Source organism: Alligator sinensis, unplaced genomic scaffold, assembly GCF_000455745.1.
Source record: "Alligator sinensis unplaced genomic scaffold, ASM45574v1 scaffold583_1, whole genome shotgun sequence".
NCBI classification, from domain to species: Eukaryota; Metazoa; Chordata; order Crocodylia; family Alligatoridae; genus Alligator; species Alligator sinensis.
Genome location: NW_005841983.1, coordinates 1,124,453 through 1,141,406, shown reverse-complemented (window position 1 = coordinate 1,141,406; position 16,954 = coordinate 1,124,453). Strand labels below are relative to the sequence as shown.

At 45.2% G+C, this 16,954-nt stretch overlaps 1 protein-coding gene across 5 annotated transcripts in view; it reads left to right on the top strand.

Moving 5' to 3' along the window:
- The window catches only part of PPEF1 (protein phosphatase with EF-hand domain 1), an 81,195-nt gene that overhangs the window by 2,542 nt on the left and 61,699 nt on the right, over positions 1-16,954 (top strand). For 3 of the 5 annotated variants that reach the window (XM_006021225.3, XM_025201093.1, XM_025201094.1), the window contains exon 3: positions 15,609-15,798. In XM_006021225.3, the coding sequence (XP_006021287.1) occupies positions 15,747-15,798 (52 nt within the window). In that variant the 5' untranslated portion in view covers positions 15,609-15,746. Of the gene's footprint in view, positions 1-4,753; positions 5,122-15,608; positions 15,799-16,954 lie in introns of those variants that run through there. The other 2 variants (XM_014518802.2, XM_014518803.2) reach the window with 2 other exon arrangements.

The following is a 16,954-nucleotide window of genomic DNA, read 5'->3' as shown; positions in this document are numbered from 1 at the left end:
CAGCAGGGAGATGACTGCTGCTTACCATTAACGATAATGCCTTAAGTAACTTTAAATCCAAAGTGTTTGTTGGTTTAAACTAGAGAGGCCTGACCAGAGATCAGATTACTGTCACACATGCATGGTGAAAGACAGAGCTGACCCTAGCCAGTTCACAAACTACATACAAGATAACCAAAGATAAAAGGTGAGATTGAAGGGCAGAGGTGAACTGTTTGCCCACTGTCACACACAAGATGAATGGGTGAGATAGGACTAGGGACAGACATTACACATAAACCAGCTTAAGTAATCAGAGACTGGTTTAAACCTGTAACAGAACATACATAAACCAGTTTGAGAATGGCTGCTCTAGCACCCCCCTGGCTTATAGCCTGAGCCACTGCAGGTATGTGCCTGCATTTCTGAAATGGCTGTCTGGTTACAAAACCAATTTAGCCTAGCCACGTTAGACTAACCTGCAGAGATTGAATCAATTCAATCCTCAGGCTTTTTGAATGTCTGTCCCTAGCCCCAATCTCTGCCTTATCCAGAGAAACATGCTACTATGACCTGCAATGAAGAAAGGGGTATTTGGAGAGGATTAGTTTTCAAGTTAGATTTTTATGGTGTTTTAGGAGGGGAAAAAATTAAAGTATTGAAAAAAATATTTTTGCTTGTCTAGTGACCCCTTGCTGTTGTGTGATATATGATGTGATTTTTTTAGACAGAAGAAACCCTATGTCTCTGACTTTGTCTTGTCTTTATCCTTTTCCCACTCCTTTTTTCCATGCTGCCTCCAGTGTATGAGTTTTCTACTGCCTGTGCACTATGTTACCTACTTCCTCTCTTTCAGATCCCTCTTAGCAACAGACTCCTGCCATGCTGTTTATGGAGAGTGAGTTAATTTACTAAACCAAAATTACTAGAACCATCAAGATATGCACAAGGCAGAAACGAGTAATTGTGTTATCTTATTACTTGTCCTCATTCTCAAATATTCTAGTCTTGTTTATTCTATTTCTCTTAAATGTTATACTTTTATTCTGCCCAGTCAGCAATAGGGTGGTACTGTCTTCAGGTAGGGATCCTGGCTTTTAGTTTATGCTCTAAAGCAGGGCTGTCCAGTTGGCAGTCTTGTGAGGGGCCAGCATCTGGCCACAGGCTGTGTGGTCAGCCACAGGCTGTGTGGTCTGTGGACAGTTAATATGCAGCTTGTGGGCCCCAGTGGCTGCCTCTCTTGTGGCTGTGTACCAGGGGAGGGCCCAGGGTCCATGTGCACTGGTGCAATCTGTGTGATGGGGCTGTGTGCCGCTTGTGTAGCCCATGCAGCAAAAGGAGGAAGGAGGAGATGTTTCACGGGGTGGTGTGCTGCATAGCCCACGTGACAGCAGGGCTCACTGGGGGAGTGGGAACCACCTACCCCGTGTGTTGCATGGAGATGTAGTGCGCAGGTTTGTTATTACCCTGAAATAGAATAATTTTCTGATAGCATACTGTTAGGTTAACAATAATTTAGATTATTAAGAAGTATTAGCTTTACAGCTGAATACAAGGCATGACCTGTGGCCTAGCAATGCAGCTGACCACAAGGCAGATTGATAGCTAAGCCTTTGCTTGTGTCAAGTAATCATTTTAACTGTATTAAGCATTTTCTGAGTTAAAAGCAGCAAGTATCTCTGTGTCTGTGTGCTGAAAAATCAGCTACAGCAAAAAGTAAAATAAGACAGGGAAACCATTGTTCTGGGTGCACTGGTTGTGTCCTTGAGAAGTATCTACTACTGTGTAAGGTTTTGCTAACATATTATAATGTTACTGTTACTTAACTTTTAGCTTTTAAAGAAGTGCTAGTTCAGCTTAATAGAAATATGCTGTTACAAAGATTTGAAAAGCACCGCCCAAGTATTGCTTTTTTTGTTAACCATGAAGTCTTGCCTTGTTGTAATAAGTATAAAAGATCACCTCACCCTTAGGGGGGGGCCATTTTGCCTTTTGCTGGCTTTATGGTCTTTGCTCGAGCAAATAAACAGCTGTCTTTCTTTACCCGCGTTGTCTGTTAATCAAATTACAGCTAGACAACGAACCTTAGGGAGGTTTCTCCCACCACAGAGACCACAAGCCAGTGCTGCATGTGGCCTCCAGCTGTGCCAAAGTTGGACACCCCTACTCTAAAGCACCGATAGGCTGCTTGATCTTGTAAAAGTAATTCTTCTGGGGGTCCTTATGGCAACAGGAGTGAAAAGGAGGAAAAGCAAGATCAGATCACTGAAAGAGCACACACACTCTCTTTGTCCTGTGGTCATAGTCTGTCCTTTGAAAAATGTCATTTAAATCACTGTAATTGGAGCCTCCCTGAAATCAGTCTGAAACTGAATTTGAATTATGTATATGGAATGCATGTGTGTAGATCTGCTTAAGAGCTGAGAGTTTCCAAGCTATCTGGAATGTAAAATAGACTTTTCACACAACTCTTCCGTAGTTCAGGTGGATGCAGTCGTAAGAGGTAACCTAGCCTTTGCACTGTCAGCATACTCATGATTGTTCTGGTAGAGCTAGATCTCTTTTTTAAGATATGGTCTGCTGCCTACTTGCTTTGTCAACTGCCAGCTCTTGATAAAGTACCTTTCAGTACTTGCACGTTGAGCAAAAGAGCAAAGGAGAAGATGAAGGGCTCTAGCGGTGGAAGCTGTGTGTTCTGCTTGCTGTGTCTGGAAGTGAGACCAAATTTAACACATATATCCCTGGACTTGAACAGAGAAGGGGTTAACTTGGAAACTACATTTGTTTATTTCCTCAAGTTGCATGTTATCATGATCCCTTCAGGTAATTGGAGAGGTGACCCAGGACATTCCTTTTATCAAGTTCCCAGGAGTACTAGTCTCACCAGACCACTGAGGCACAGAAGAAACTTTTATGAATAACTAGAGAGCAGACATACAATGGATATATGTATTCTAGGAAAACTAGAATTACAGGAGGGTAGATCAAGATTTAGCTCAGGACAGTCTTTTTTAGAAAGCAAGAATTTTTAAGCAAGGGCAAAAACAGCTATAGGGAAAACTTAGGTAGGTAGAATACTTCTGTTCTGATTGCTATTTTTGCAGGATTTTCGGTTTTGATATTGCTGCACTTACAGAAAGTGCTTTGGGTCTCTAATGGCTTTGTGAGATCAGGACTTTCTCTGGAAAAAACAAGAGGCAGAACCTCCTGATATCTTGGTGGATCTTGAGGAGTTTAGTGTTCTTTCCTAGCATGGTGGCTGGACATTTTTTGTAGCGTCTGCCTTTGGATTTTTTCAGGGGCAGCAAGGACCTGTGTGGGCAGCAGGGCTGGGGGAGCAGAGGGCTTCGAATCAGGAGTGAGGGGCACTGATTGTGGGCAGTAGGGGATGGGGGGCTGGCGGCAGGGAGCTGCAGGTTGGGAGTGAAGGGCACCAGCAGGACTGGGGAGTAAGTGACTTGGGAGTGAGGAGCACCAGAGGGACAGGGGGCCATGGGTTGGGAACACAGGGAACAGGCAGGGTCAGAGGGCTGTGGGTCTGAAATGAGGGGTATCAGCAGGGACAGGGGGGCTGTGGGTTGTGGGTGAGGGGGAGCAGCAGGGCTGTGGGGGGGCTGTGGCTTGGGAGTGAGGGGTAGGGGCAGGGCACAGGCATATCACTGTCTGCCCCCCCCACTCTGACAATCATATACCTCCTCCCCCCACAGGTGTTCTCTTTTTTGAAATTGGAAATACGGTAACCCTAACAAGTACTATCCTACAGTGGTGTAGTTACATGCACTGAAACTCATATGTAGATGGTGTCTGGGGCTGGCTGAGGTACAAGGGTGCTATAGTGCCATGGCTGACTGCCATGTAGCCCCACTCTGGAATTCCCTTGTGCTCCAGCCAGCCTCTCCACAACACATTGAGCCAGGATGCAGCAGCCCTGGGCTGGTAGGCTGAACCCCTGGGCCCTTTGTCATCCAAGGCTGCTCCGCCCCAGCTCAACGTGCTTCGGTCCTGGGCACATATGTGCCCAGGAGCAATAAACTCTGTTATGAACTGCACCAGAGTTAATCGCGATGTGTTAATGGCACATGTAGATGCACCCACAGAGTTTGAAAATTTTATTTAAACCAAAAGAAATTTTGTTTCAGGAATAGGAGTTTGAGTCTAAATCAGCACAAATGCTGATATTTAGTCTTTGTCTCAGTATTGGATCTCTGAGGGATGATTTCCCCCCTTTCAACCTTTTTTCATTTGTGAACCTCTAAACAATTTTGAATGCAGGTGTGGACCTCTTTGAATTGTAAGTGTAGGTTTTCATATACTTTTGATTGATCATAATCATCTTTCGAGCCCCTTAGACATAGTCTGTGGACCTCCTGGGGTCCACACACCACAGGTTGGAGACCTCTGATCTAGATTTTAAAACATGAAATTATTAGGCATTTTTGTGGTGCTCCTCACCATACTATTTGAGTATTTTGCAATAATCAAGTCATAAGGTTGTGGTATAATGTTTCTTCCTAAAATACTCCAGCGCTAGCAGATACATACAAAGCTAATACTGTTCATTTCTACACTGCTACAATTTATTTTTTCGGGGGGGATTCTTACACTGGCACCATTCCCCTCTGTATTAGAGCTCCTCAGTACTGTTGCCATTTGTGTACCAGGGCTGCTAAAATGCAAATCATTTTCGTCCCTGTAGAACGGCCATTCCGCTGGATGGTGATCATGTGACTTCAGGTTGGAAGCAGATAACTTAGCACATCCCTTTCTCTGCCTGAGAGTCAAGGCAGCAGAGTGACAGTACAGCTGTAACAGCAGCATATGTACAGTGCAGCTCCCCATCTGCCGTCCTCTGCTCTCCTATCAAGATGGAAGGTGAAAATTAGCTTTTTGTTTTGTGTGGTTTTTAAAGCAGGGCTTGAGAAATATCCTCACAGGAGCTGTATAAATGCAAGGAGGGCAAGTATATTGCAATCTGTGAGCTTCAAAGCTCTCAAGAGAACTAGAGCATCTATTCTCCTTCAGCTCTCCACCCCAACTGTGCATTTCTGATTTCAAAAGGAGATTGTTTTTTTTTTAATTCTCCTAAAGATACTCTTGTGGAAAACCTCTGCACTGCTGACATGCTGACATAGAAGAAAACAGGTAATTTCTTTAGGATCACTTTTAGTTCACTTGTAAAAAGCAAATACTATGCACAAGCATGTGCAGCAAATGACAATGCATATGATGATATAGATGATTTTGCTTATTGCTTTGATAAAAGGGGTCCTTCTGATATTTTCCAAATGGATTGGTTTAATTATCCAGAGCTTCTGTGTATAAATGAGGAGAGATTTGTTTTACAATTTGAAGTTATGTAACATATTTCACACATCTTTTTGTGAGCAGAAGTGCTGTACTTCCCACAATATGGAGGAATTCAGGGATACATTTTATGGAATCATCATACTGAGTTTCAAAAATAAATTTGGTTTCAGGAATATGAGTTTGACTCTGAATCAGCACAAATGCTGATATTTAGTGTTTGTCTCCATATTGGAGCTCTAAGGGCTTTCCCCCTGTCTCCCCCTACACAGACATGCACGCTATTTATAGCTACTGTCTTTTTCTGATAGGAAGAATTTGGTGAGACTAGTGCTTTCAGGCAGCCCAGGAGATATCTGATAGAGTGAGGCAGAAGTTTCTTGTCCCCCCACTTTAGGAAAGGGAATACTATTGTTGTCCCCTTCTGTTGAATCTTAAGATCTAGCTGGGCCCCAGTTGCTGAATATGGACTTGCATTTTGATACATTTTAATTTTTATTTTAAAGGATTCACCAACTGCAGGAATCTCATGCTTATGATAGCTGAAGTAATGGCCTTGCTTAAGCTATAGCACAATTTATATTCCATGTAACAATTTTTTTAAATGCATGCACTTCTTTCTTTCTGCAGGGGAAAAAATGAATCCCCATATATAACTTTTAAAGTAAACATACCTCTATTGATCAACCTTTAAGTAGTATGAATTTCCTTTTATCCCTTATCTGCTGCACATGCTCCTTGTATTTATATAAAGCCCCTGAACTTGATTTCTCAAATTCTCTTTGCATATTCACGTGCTTGTAGTTCTTGCTTTTTTCCGTTTGGGCATGTCATTATCTGATGACCTTGCTGAGTTGGCATGGCACCACCTTATTCCCTAGGGCTTATGGCCTTATCAGCTTCCAGATACTGGTGTTGCGATCCCTCACTTGTCATTAAAGCCAATAGAAATTTGAATGCGCTTACTGTCTTTTAGGATCAAACTTTACATGGCATGTGGCAGGTTCCCTGTAGCCATGAGGTGTTTGTGGTAGTGTTGTCTTTGATTTTGGCAAAAAATATAGGCTTCTCCAAGATCAGTAGCAGTGAAAGTGGAAACAAAAAGTCTGCTCGAAATACCCAACTGCTCGATACATAATTATGTTTAGGATGCTTTTAATTTGTTTTTTCATATCAGGTAGGTTCAAGTATACCATATACTTATAAAATGTTAGGACTTAGAGCCTGGTAATTGGATCCAAATAATCTTAAAATTCAGAGGTGTGCCGCGTCCAGGTTTTGGCATGACCTATCACTGCAAGAAATTTTAGCCACTAGCACATATAGTGAAGGCAAATAGAGTCTAAAATAAGAGGAATGACTTACTGAGTATGAAGCGTTAATTATGTTCACATGGGAAAAGTAAAGTAAATGAATGGTGTGAAATAACTGTGATGATTTTCTTTCAGTGAATTACTAGAATTTTATTTTTGCTAACTCTACAAAATCCTTCCTAACTTCATTTCCTCCATAACACCACACTGCAGGAAATAATACATAGTAACAAGGCTTGAGTGTAAACTATACAGAAAAATTTATACAGTTGTATAAATTACTCATCTAGAATAATTGTACAAGTGATCAGATGATGTAGTCATGGGTTTGGTATAAGAGCTTGGGGGGTGGGGTTCAGGAAATGAGGTATGGTGATACCGGCATATTAGGGCTGTGCAAAACACCATCATTTCGTTTTGACATCCATTTTACCATTTCGAAGGGACAGTGTTACATTTTGTCGTTTAGTTTTGAAGCACCGTTCCATTTCATTTTGTTGAAACTGTTTCGCTGTTTTGATGTGTTTCGCCGTTTCGCCCATGGGCTATAATGGGGAATCATGAAAATGCCTAAAATATTGTTATTTCTTGCCTGATTTGGGTAAAAACTGCAGAAATGGTAGCCCCTTCTGAGGGCATGAAGCCTGCCAAGTTTCAAGGAGATAGGTACAGAGGTTTCTGGAAAATTGTACCTCAAACTGTTCAAAACACAACTCCTGACACTTGCCGGCAGCAGCATCCTCCTGTTATCCGGCACACAGATCTGAGGGCCCACACCCCTGGGAGGGCTGCGGTGCTTTGCCAGACTTCTCCCAGGGGTGCGGGCCCCTGGATCTGTGCACTGAATGAGAGGCGGCTGCTGCTTCCGCCTGGGATGGGCATTGGGCACAGCCTGTGCCCAGCACTGGAGAAGATTGCTGCTGCCACCTGGAACTCCTTTCATCCGGCGCGCAGATCCGGGGGTTTGTGCCCCCGGGAGGAGTCTGGCACAGCCCAGCAGCCCTCCCAGAGGTATAAGCCCCTGAATCTACACCCCGGATGAGAGAAGGCTGCCTCTTCCACCTAGGACTGGCAATGAGTGCGGGCTGTGCCCAGCACCAAAGAAAATTGCTGCTGCTACCTGAGCCTCCTCTCATCTGGGGCGCAGACCTGGGGGCTCACACCCCCAGGAGGGCTGCTCAGGCTGTGCCAGACTCCTCCCAGGGGTGCGAGTCCTTGGATCTGCATGCCGAATGAGACGAGGCTGCCTGGGACTGGTGCTGGGCGCAGCCCACGCCCAATGCCAGGGAAGACTGCTGTTGCCACCAGTCCCAGGTGGCAGCAGCAGCCTCCTCTCATCCGGCGTGCAGATCTGGGGGCTCACACCCCCAGGAGGAATACAGTACAGCCCTGCAGGCCTCCCAGGGTTGCGGACCCCTGGATCTGTGAGCCGGATGAGATGCGGCTGCTGCTGCTGCTGCCGCCTGGGACCAGCACTGAAGCCAAGTAAGCCCAGCTTCGAAACTTGAAACGTTTCGAAACTTTTGAAACGTTTTGAGTGCCCCTGTTTCATTTCAAACCTGTTTCAAAGCCTTTTGCTGTTTCGAGCGTGAAATGCGTCAAAACAGTTTTGAACCAAAACACCTAGTGAAATTTCACACAGCCCTATTGTATATTGTAAAGGCTTAGAGAAATAGTCAGGATCTCCACTGCCATCTTATTTAGCCTCTCTGGCAAATTCTTTGTGAAAAGTCTCCAGACCTTTTAAAATTTATGACTAAATATCTAGTTTATAATTTCTGTGAATAGTGGTCCTTGTCACAGTCTCTAGGTAGGGGGGCCATTCCCAGAACGCAGGACATCCATTTGGTGAGGAGAGGGGTAACCACCGACCACCTCAGCCAATCAGCAGTGAGGGTTGGGGCCATCATCTCCTCAGCCAGTCAGCAGGGAGGGTTGCGACCACTGGGCTCCTTGGCCAATCAGCAGCAAGGGGCAGGGCGACCACAAGAAACCACCTTCCTCCCTCCCTGGCTGGCTGGGAATCCTGCTCCTTCTAGCTGTGCACTGCTGTACCTTTAGGCACAGCCAACAGAATCGCAAAAAGAAATGATTGATATGTATTTCTACCAATGAACTGAAAAACAGGACTTTTTGCAGTCCATTCCTCATTTAGAAATGGACAGGGGACAAAGGGTTTAAAAACAGGATGCTCCAGTATGAAATAGGACCAGTGGCCACCCAATCCCTTGGTAGGATGCTGCTTCTGAGACTGTTTTCCAGTCTCCTGTGTGCATGCCTCCCAGATGACAAGCCTGTGTTGATAAACCCCACTGGGTTTGGACCTTCATGATTCAAACACTCTCTAGTGCTCTGGTACTGGGTCTCTGGTACTGGCAGCAGGAGGAAATATTATTTGGTGGGGGGCTGAGTAAATATTATTGGGGGGGGGTCACCCTTGCCCCTCCTTCACGCAGGGCTGTTGCAGGGCTGGCGCACACTGGTGCTGTACGCAGCAGCAGAGGAGCAGTGCCGGATGCAGTGGAACAGTGGCGCTGTGGTGCTGCTGCTGTTGCCAGCTGCTGCAAAATTAGTTTTGGGGGGGGCTAAACCCTGTTATCCCTGGCCTTCTGCTGCCTATGGTTTCTGGGTTATCAGCCATGACACTCAACCTGCCCAACAGAGTTTTGTCATGCAGAAGAATTTCTTTTAGAAACCTGTGGTCAATAACAGTATGTAGTGAGTGGGGAACAGAAGTAGCTTCTTCAAAACAAAATTGCACAGCACTCCAAGAAATGGATTTAAAACAGTGCTCAGTGTTGATACAGTCTATCTACACTTGGCGTTATCCTGGGGGCTTGGAGGTGAACATTAGGTGAAGCAGGAAGTATTCGCTTCAGATTCAGATTTGGCCCATTTGTAAGGAGAGTGATTCAATTTGGTGATTCAAATCACTGTCCTGATTCAATTTGGCTGATTTGGATCCGGAAATTCGGAGATTCAGCCATAGATTAAACAGGCAGCAGTCCTTGACCACGCTGGGCCAGCTGCCTCCAGCTGGTAAGTCTGTTGTGGTGGGCGGAGGTGGGAGGGAAGGGGTGCAGGGGGGTGCAGATCAATGCTCCCAAACCAAGGGAGGGATTAGGGCTGGGGCTGGGACAAGCTGCCCAGCCAGGGCAGGGGGGCACGGGACTTGGTGGGGGGGGCCCTGCCACTGTGTGCCGCTTCACACCGTTGGTCTGGGAGGGCATGAGAGTGGGTGTGTGCCCCTGGATCTTCATGGGGTGGGCTGGGCTGTGCTCCAGACAGATAGTGGAAGGTGCTGGGAGCAGGGGCTATGCCCACCTGCTGCACACCCAGCCGAGGCAGGGAGGTGCGGGACGGTGCTGCTGCGCTGCCTTGGATAAGCAGTGCACAGCAGCAGAAGCTGCTCCAGCCTCCCTGCACATCCCGGACAAGCTGCGGCTTCTGCCCACTACGCCCCAGCTGGGCGAGCAGCAGCAGGATGTGGGGGCGGGCATATGCACCTGGATCGGGGTGGGGTTGGCAGCAGGAGCTATGGGGAATTTTAGGATGGCTGCACCCCCCCGCCCATAACCCCAGCTCCACTACACTCTGCAGCGTAGGTAGAGCCAGGGCTGTGCCCCGGGCTGTAGCTGGGGCTAGCTGCCTGGAGCTCAGCTCTGGCTCCACCCGCCCAATGGAGTGCAGCCCGGTGGTGGGCGCCTGGGGCTAGCCTTCCTGAGCGCAGCCTGGTCCAGCCTGCCCCACACAGATCCGGGGGCACACGCCTGCTCCCATGTTCTCCCAGACTGATGGTGCGTGCAGGCAGGAGCCCTCCTCCCCAACTCATGCGCCTCTCCACCCCGGCTGGGCAGCTTGTCCCAGCCCCAATTCCTCCCTCTCTGTGGGGGCATTGATCTGCGCCCCCCCCTCCCCCCCCCATTTCCCATCCCTTCCCCCTCTGCCCACCACAACAGACTTACCAGCTGGAGGCAGCTGTGTCCAGCCTGGTCAAGGATTGATACTGTTTAGTCTATGGCCGAATCTCTGAATCAACGCCGAATCTCTCTGAATCAATTTGGAGGCATCTGAATCGATTTGGACCTTTTAGTGGGTCTCCGAATTCAATTTGGATTCGGCCACCAAATCAGGCTGAATCTCCTAATCAAATCACCTACCAAAGCTTCACACGGCCCTAGTGAACATGACACAGCCGTGGTGTCCCCCAGTCTCTTGGGAACCAATTTGCAGACTACTTGTTGAACATCTGGGCTCTTCTGAGCTACTGACAGTTTCTCTATTTCCTGTCTGCAGAGGGGTTCTTGTCACTGTCTGTTGTTGTCTAGGTTTTCAGCATTGGCAGAGCAGCTTTGTCAGTAGAAGTAGAACCAAGGAGTTACCCTTCCCCTATATTAAACTGTCTGTTACAGGTTAGGAGTGGGGTACTCCATATCTAGGCTGCCATATTGTCTCAACAGCTTAATTTTGTTCTAAGTCATAGCACATCCATCACAGACACACATACTACAGTGATAAAAACAGTTCTCCACAGTCTTCCTTTCCAAAGAAAAGAAAGCATCCAATTGAGGTAACCTTCTACAAGTTCTGGTAGAATTTTAATCTATCAAATTATAAGCAGTAGATGGGTGCAGAAGCAATACCTCTAAATTAGAAATGTATGTCCTTCAGATATTTATGGAAAACACATCTTTTTTTCATAATTCATCCAGCCACATCTGTCTTTGGGGGAATTCATAGGTGCCCCATAACAGAGCTACAGATCAGAATGGAAAGGAAAGGGAGGAATCTCAGACAGCTGGAATTGCCTATGAAACAATCTGCAGGGGAAGTACAATTTGAGATACTTTGTGCTGCATTATAATCCTGTCCAAATACATGAAAAAATTGTTTGTTGTCTCAATTTACCGAAAGTGATGAGGAAACAACATCAGCAGGCAGGCAAGAATCATGGGAGAAGCATGAGGGCTAAGGCCTGGTGGCTTTTATTTGTGTGACCTCCAGATCCTCAAACCTGCTCTAGCATACATCCAACTGCTGATGGCCCCACAAATGTGATAGGTCTGCACATTGCATACAGTGCACCTGTAAAGCAAATGCATGCCCTGCCCAAAAGAATTAGCAATCCACCCAGTAATTTAATTTAAAGTAAGTATGATTTTTCAAAAGTGTCCTTAATTTGAGTGCTCCAGTTTCTGGATGACTGACTTGATACTCTGAGGGCCTAATTTGGACATGGATCAAATAGATCTGTATCTATTTGATTACAGATAAAATAATATTCTTTTCAGCAACTCTGCTAACTAGGCTATAGGCAACTCAGATTTGGAGCCCAGTATTTCTGGACTCTCCTGTCAGTTTGTGTTGCAGTGATTCATATACAGCAAAAAGACTCGTATGTGCTGGTCTTGTATAGCCTTAAGTATCCATATATAGTAGAGTTTGAAATGATGCTTTGCTTTGCATTATTAGACAAACAGTGTACTGGATGCTTTTACTTGTTACTGTTGCTTTTTGGTGAAATGAAACAGCGAAACAAAGAAATGTAATGCAGTTGTTTATGGAAATAGCTTGGTAACTGACTTGTTTATAGTAAATTTTTGTCTGCTTTAGAAGTGAAACTGACTTTAGTAAAAGTCAGCAGGTAGTAGCTAGAATGCTAACAGGACTGCATGTCCTATTTTTAAATACATTTTCCTTGTGTTTTGCGAACTTTTTAATAGATTTAAGAAAAGCTCTGACTCTCTATTTCATCAGCCAAAACAGTAGAGCAAAATGATTGTTTAAGATAGGGGTTAGCCACCTTTTATTAACAGGGGGCTGAATTAGCACAGCTGGTGGTCTGGAGGTTGACCTGAAGTCTGGGGCATGACTTAGAAGCATTTTTTTCTTTGCCAACAGATCAGCTCCCCCATTGAAATGAATGGGGCTGACCTGTTGTCCAGAAATGTTTCCACCCTGGGCTCCTACGGAGCCTCTGCTGACTTCTCAGCGCTCCAGTGACTTTCTAATGCCCAGACAGACTTAGCCTGCCTCCCATCAGCTCACCCCCTCTTGTGTGCCCTCACTACTCGTGACTACCTGCCTGAGCCCTCAGCTACTTCTGTCAAACCCAGAGACTGCAGGCTCAATCCTGAATGCCCACTACTCACCACACCACTTGCTGCTTACTAATAGTGGGATATATAAATTTGGTGTGTTTTGTGAGCCAGATAAAAGTGTCTTTGTGGGCAAGATCTGATCTGCAGGCTCCTGGATGTTGACTCTTAGTTTAATGCATACTGCTACGCTATGTAGAATTAGTTCAGTGCTTATAGAATGAAAGCAGTCTATTAGAATTAATGTTCTACTCTGTCCTAAATCTGTTGCTTATAACACCCTTATAATCATAATTAATCTCTGGTTGCTGATGAGCAGTACCTGGAAAGCACTGGTTTCTCGCAGATTCACTTAATCTATTCTTTGTTTGAAGGAGGAAGAGAAGACCTTTGTATAAGAGGGTGGCTGTTTTGGGCATGAGTGGTACTGACTGCTAATGACTTTTTTCCTAGCCAGATAAGATATGGGTTGGATTCGTAGAGGTTGGCTCGAGACCCTGGGTCAGTCTACATTGCTTTTTTGTAAGTGGGTGTATTAAACTCGGGGAATGCAAAGATGTTGTTTGTTTGCCTGTCGAGGGGGAGCAGAGCCAGCCAGTTTGAAAAGCTTTCCTGAATATACATGACTTTTGCTGTGGAGTACAGTAATAACTCTGATTGGTGTCTGGCTCTATTATGGGCAGATGAAACCATTACCCCTGGTAGCTTCTGGGGGTCTGATTTGGAAGGTTTACTGAGGCTGATATGAAGTTTCTCTAAGCTTGTAATACAACCTTATCATAGGTCTGGAGGAATTTGTTGTTTCAATCTGTCTGTTTCAGCCTTGGGTATATGTTCCTCTGCCTTCACTTGACTCAGGATGCCAAAAGATCAAGCAGATCTGCACTGTTGGTGAGGAGAAAAGGGCTGTTTGGCCAGCCAGAATTGTGTACAGCAATGATAATTTGCTTGCTACTCAATACCTTGTGTTGCAAAGTGAAATGCTAATGTTATTTATTACACGTTAGAATTTGGAGCGTGAGAGTCTTCATGGTTGAATCAGAGATGTGCTTGTACATTTTGCTGCTTTAATTAGAGCTTAAATGAAGTGATGGTCTGTCCAAAACAGACTACGTTGTAACGTCTTTGACACTGATGTAATGTGAAGACCAGGTTTAAGGTTTGACAGGCTGTGTTAGCCGGACCAGAAATGATGTGGAATAGTGCAAGGGAAGAAAGTGAAGAGATTGTGTTCAGTATAATGAAGTGCTTGGAGTCAAGAGAAGATGAATCCACCACCATTCTAAAAAAACAGATCTTATCAAAGCCACTGTTTTGCTCAAATTATATATTAACAACACTTATTCAGTGTTTAATGTTAAATTCATAGTTTCATAGTAGCTATGGTCAGGAGGGACCTGATCAGATCATCTAGCCTGACCCCCTGCCACAGGCAGGAATGAATGCTGGGTTCACAAGACCCCAGACAGGTGATCATCCAACCTCTTTTTGAATTTGCCCAGAACAAATTTGCCCAGAACAAATTCATTCAGAACAACTGAATTACTGGGGAAAAAAGGAATCTTCCACTCTGTGAAGTGTGCCTTTGTTACTGAATCAGAAGCAGGCAGCTGCAACCCCAGTGTAGAATTTTTAGAAGAGTGCTTCTGTCTTCTCTTTTGTGTCACCCTAATAACTATTGCAGCAAAAGCATCCTCATTTGTTATATTGAACATGCAGTTGTCTTACAGCATGTACCAGTTGCTAGCACATCTGTACCTTTATCTTCCTCTTCTTGCCTTTTATCTCCTAGCTTATCAATCATTATAATAGGAAAGTAGAAGGGAGAGTGTACCAGTCTGTTGTTTGTCCATCAGCATATAGGTCAGCTGGAGACAGCATTTGCTCTTTGTATTAAAAACTTTTTTAAAGGATATTGCATACAACATGCACTCTAATTTAGCTGTGCTAGGGAGTCATTAGCAATATACAACCAGAGAACAGAGGATGATAACAAGGGTGATCAAATAAGGGTTTACAGTAGAACAAAATCTAACTTTCTTACAAATCCAATTATTGTTTTTGTAGCACTCAATTTCACCAACTTATTTTATGGTGAAATCTCATTGTAACTAACTCACAGCCACATTGCAAATTAGTGAATGGTATGTATTAGCGTGTAGGTGAACACACAATGAATAACCCAGAAGAATCCATTACAAAATCCACTTTGATCCTTTAGTTGATAAAAAAAATGGTTACGCTAATATGACTGGTTAAGATACAATTTCTGTATATAGTGTGGTAAAAATGAGTTCTTGTTATGGACCCACTCTACAGCATTGGGTCTGCTATTAAATTTTTGTGGATTATGTACAAGTAGTGAGGTTTTTTATTAGTGAAACGTCTTATTCAGAAGAACTAGTAAACAGCATTGTGGAGCTAAGAGAGACAATGTGCAGTATCTAATATTGGTTGGTTTAATATCATTGCAATATCAGTTGTATTTATTTTCAGTATTTTAAAGTTCTGATGTACTTGCTGTCCATGGAAGTGATCGTTCTCAACTGTCAGGGATCGCCACCGCCACCAACTTCCTTTCAAATCACAACTTTTCTCCCTAGTCTACTATCCATAGTAGTAAAGCTTTAATAAAGATTCTTCCAGTTAGGAGAAAACTGGCATATATTGTCTTTCTGCCAATATTTATTCAAGAGAGGCATCTTTATTCATCTGACCTGGATGCAGGCAACAGCAAGATGAGGCTGCTGGTGGTGAGTCCTCAAAATAATGCAATATGGATGGTGAGGATCAGTTTCCACTTCACATGCTGTGCAGTAATTCATAGCAAGCTGAAATGATTTTGCTGAGTTGCACCTAAGATGCCATGTTGTTAAACACTTTCTTATTGTTACTTCCCCCACACCTCTCTCAGTAGGGCCAATAGCAGAAACAGGACTGGTTCCCTGCATCCTCGGTGAAACAAAAAGGGAATGCTTCTAACGCTGTTGGATGAGAGAGATCCCTTTCGTCTGAAGAGAAATTAAACTGATGGACAATCTGTACTGGAGCCATGGGATGTGGCACTTCTGCAACTGAGAGTCAAGCAAAAAAATCAGAGAAAGGTGAGTGCCACCAGTGCCTTTGCAGTCATTTGTAGTTCACTTTCAACACTACAAGAAAACTAAAGGGATGGCATTTTGTCCAAAACCTGTTGAATCAAGTAGTTGTTTATATTAAATTTTGTTCTAAATGCTCCTTTTGTAAGAGACACATGGTTTTTAAATGTTGGTCAAGGTTGGGAGGCAACTTGCAGAATAACTATGGTAATTAAACAGAAATTGAAACCAAATAGAGCTACCACACCACTTGTCAGTATTAGTCACTGCACCACTGAATGATTTGTGTGAAAAGCAGGTTTTAATTGAATTTCTCTCCTATTCCCTGTGAGTCTATTGATTGAAAGCCTCTTCAGTGCTGAGGTGGAAGTTCAATTAAAAAGTTAGTGCAAGCAGGCCTTATTTGTTGATAGAAATGCCACTCAGCAGTATATAGGCAAACCCCACTTACCGCTCTTAATTGGTTCCGGAAAAAATGAGTGCTAAGCAAAACAGCGTTAAACGAAACCCATTTCCCCATAGGATTTAATGTAAATAAAGATAATTGGTTCTGCACCACCTGCCGGCCTAGACCCCGTACTCCTGCAGCCCCACAGCCTGGGCCCTGTGCTCCTGCCAGCCCTGGCTGTGCGCTCCTGGCAAGGCACCATGTGGGCTCCGCCAGGGAAGGCATCAGCTCCTTCTGTCCTCATTGTTCCCCCACCGCGATGGCCCCTGTTGGCCTGCACCCACTGGCCACCAGTACACCTGTGCATAGCCCCAGCCACCCTGCCCATGGGGCCTGAGTCAGGGACCCACCCACCCAGGGGTTCATGGTGAGAAGGCAGCAGGGCTGTGGCATGTGGAACAATGAGGAGCAGTGGGGCCACCCTCCCACCCACGCCCCACTTGGCTTGGTGAGGGCTCTCTCCAAGGCACCCAGCACTGGGATGAACCACCAGATCGCTGCATTCTCGGGACGGCGTCCATGCCCCATGGTTGTGTGTGTTATCGGAGCGGAACAGGGCATAGGCTGCAGCCCGTGAGTGGAGGAGCTCTGTGGGCTCGGCTTGCACTGGCCCAGGCCCTGCACTCCTGCTGGCCCTGGCCTTGGACCCCACACTTCTGCTGCCCCGCTGGCCCAGGCCCCGCGCTCATGGCCCCCACCCGCCCCTTCTCACTG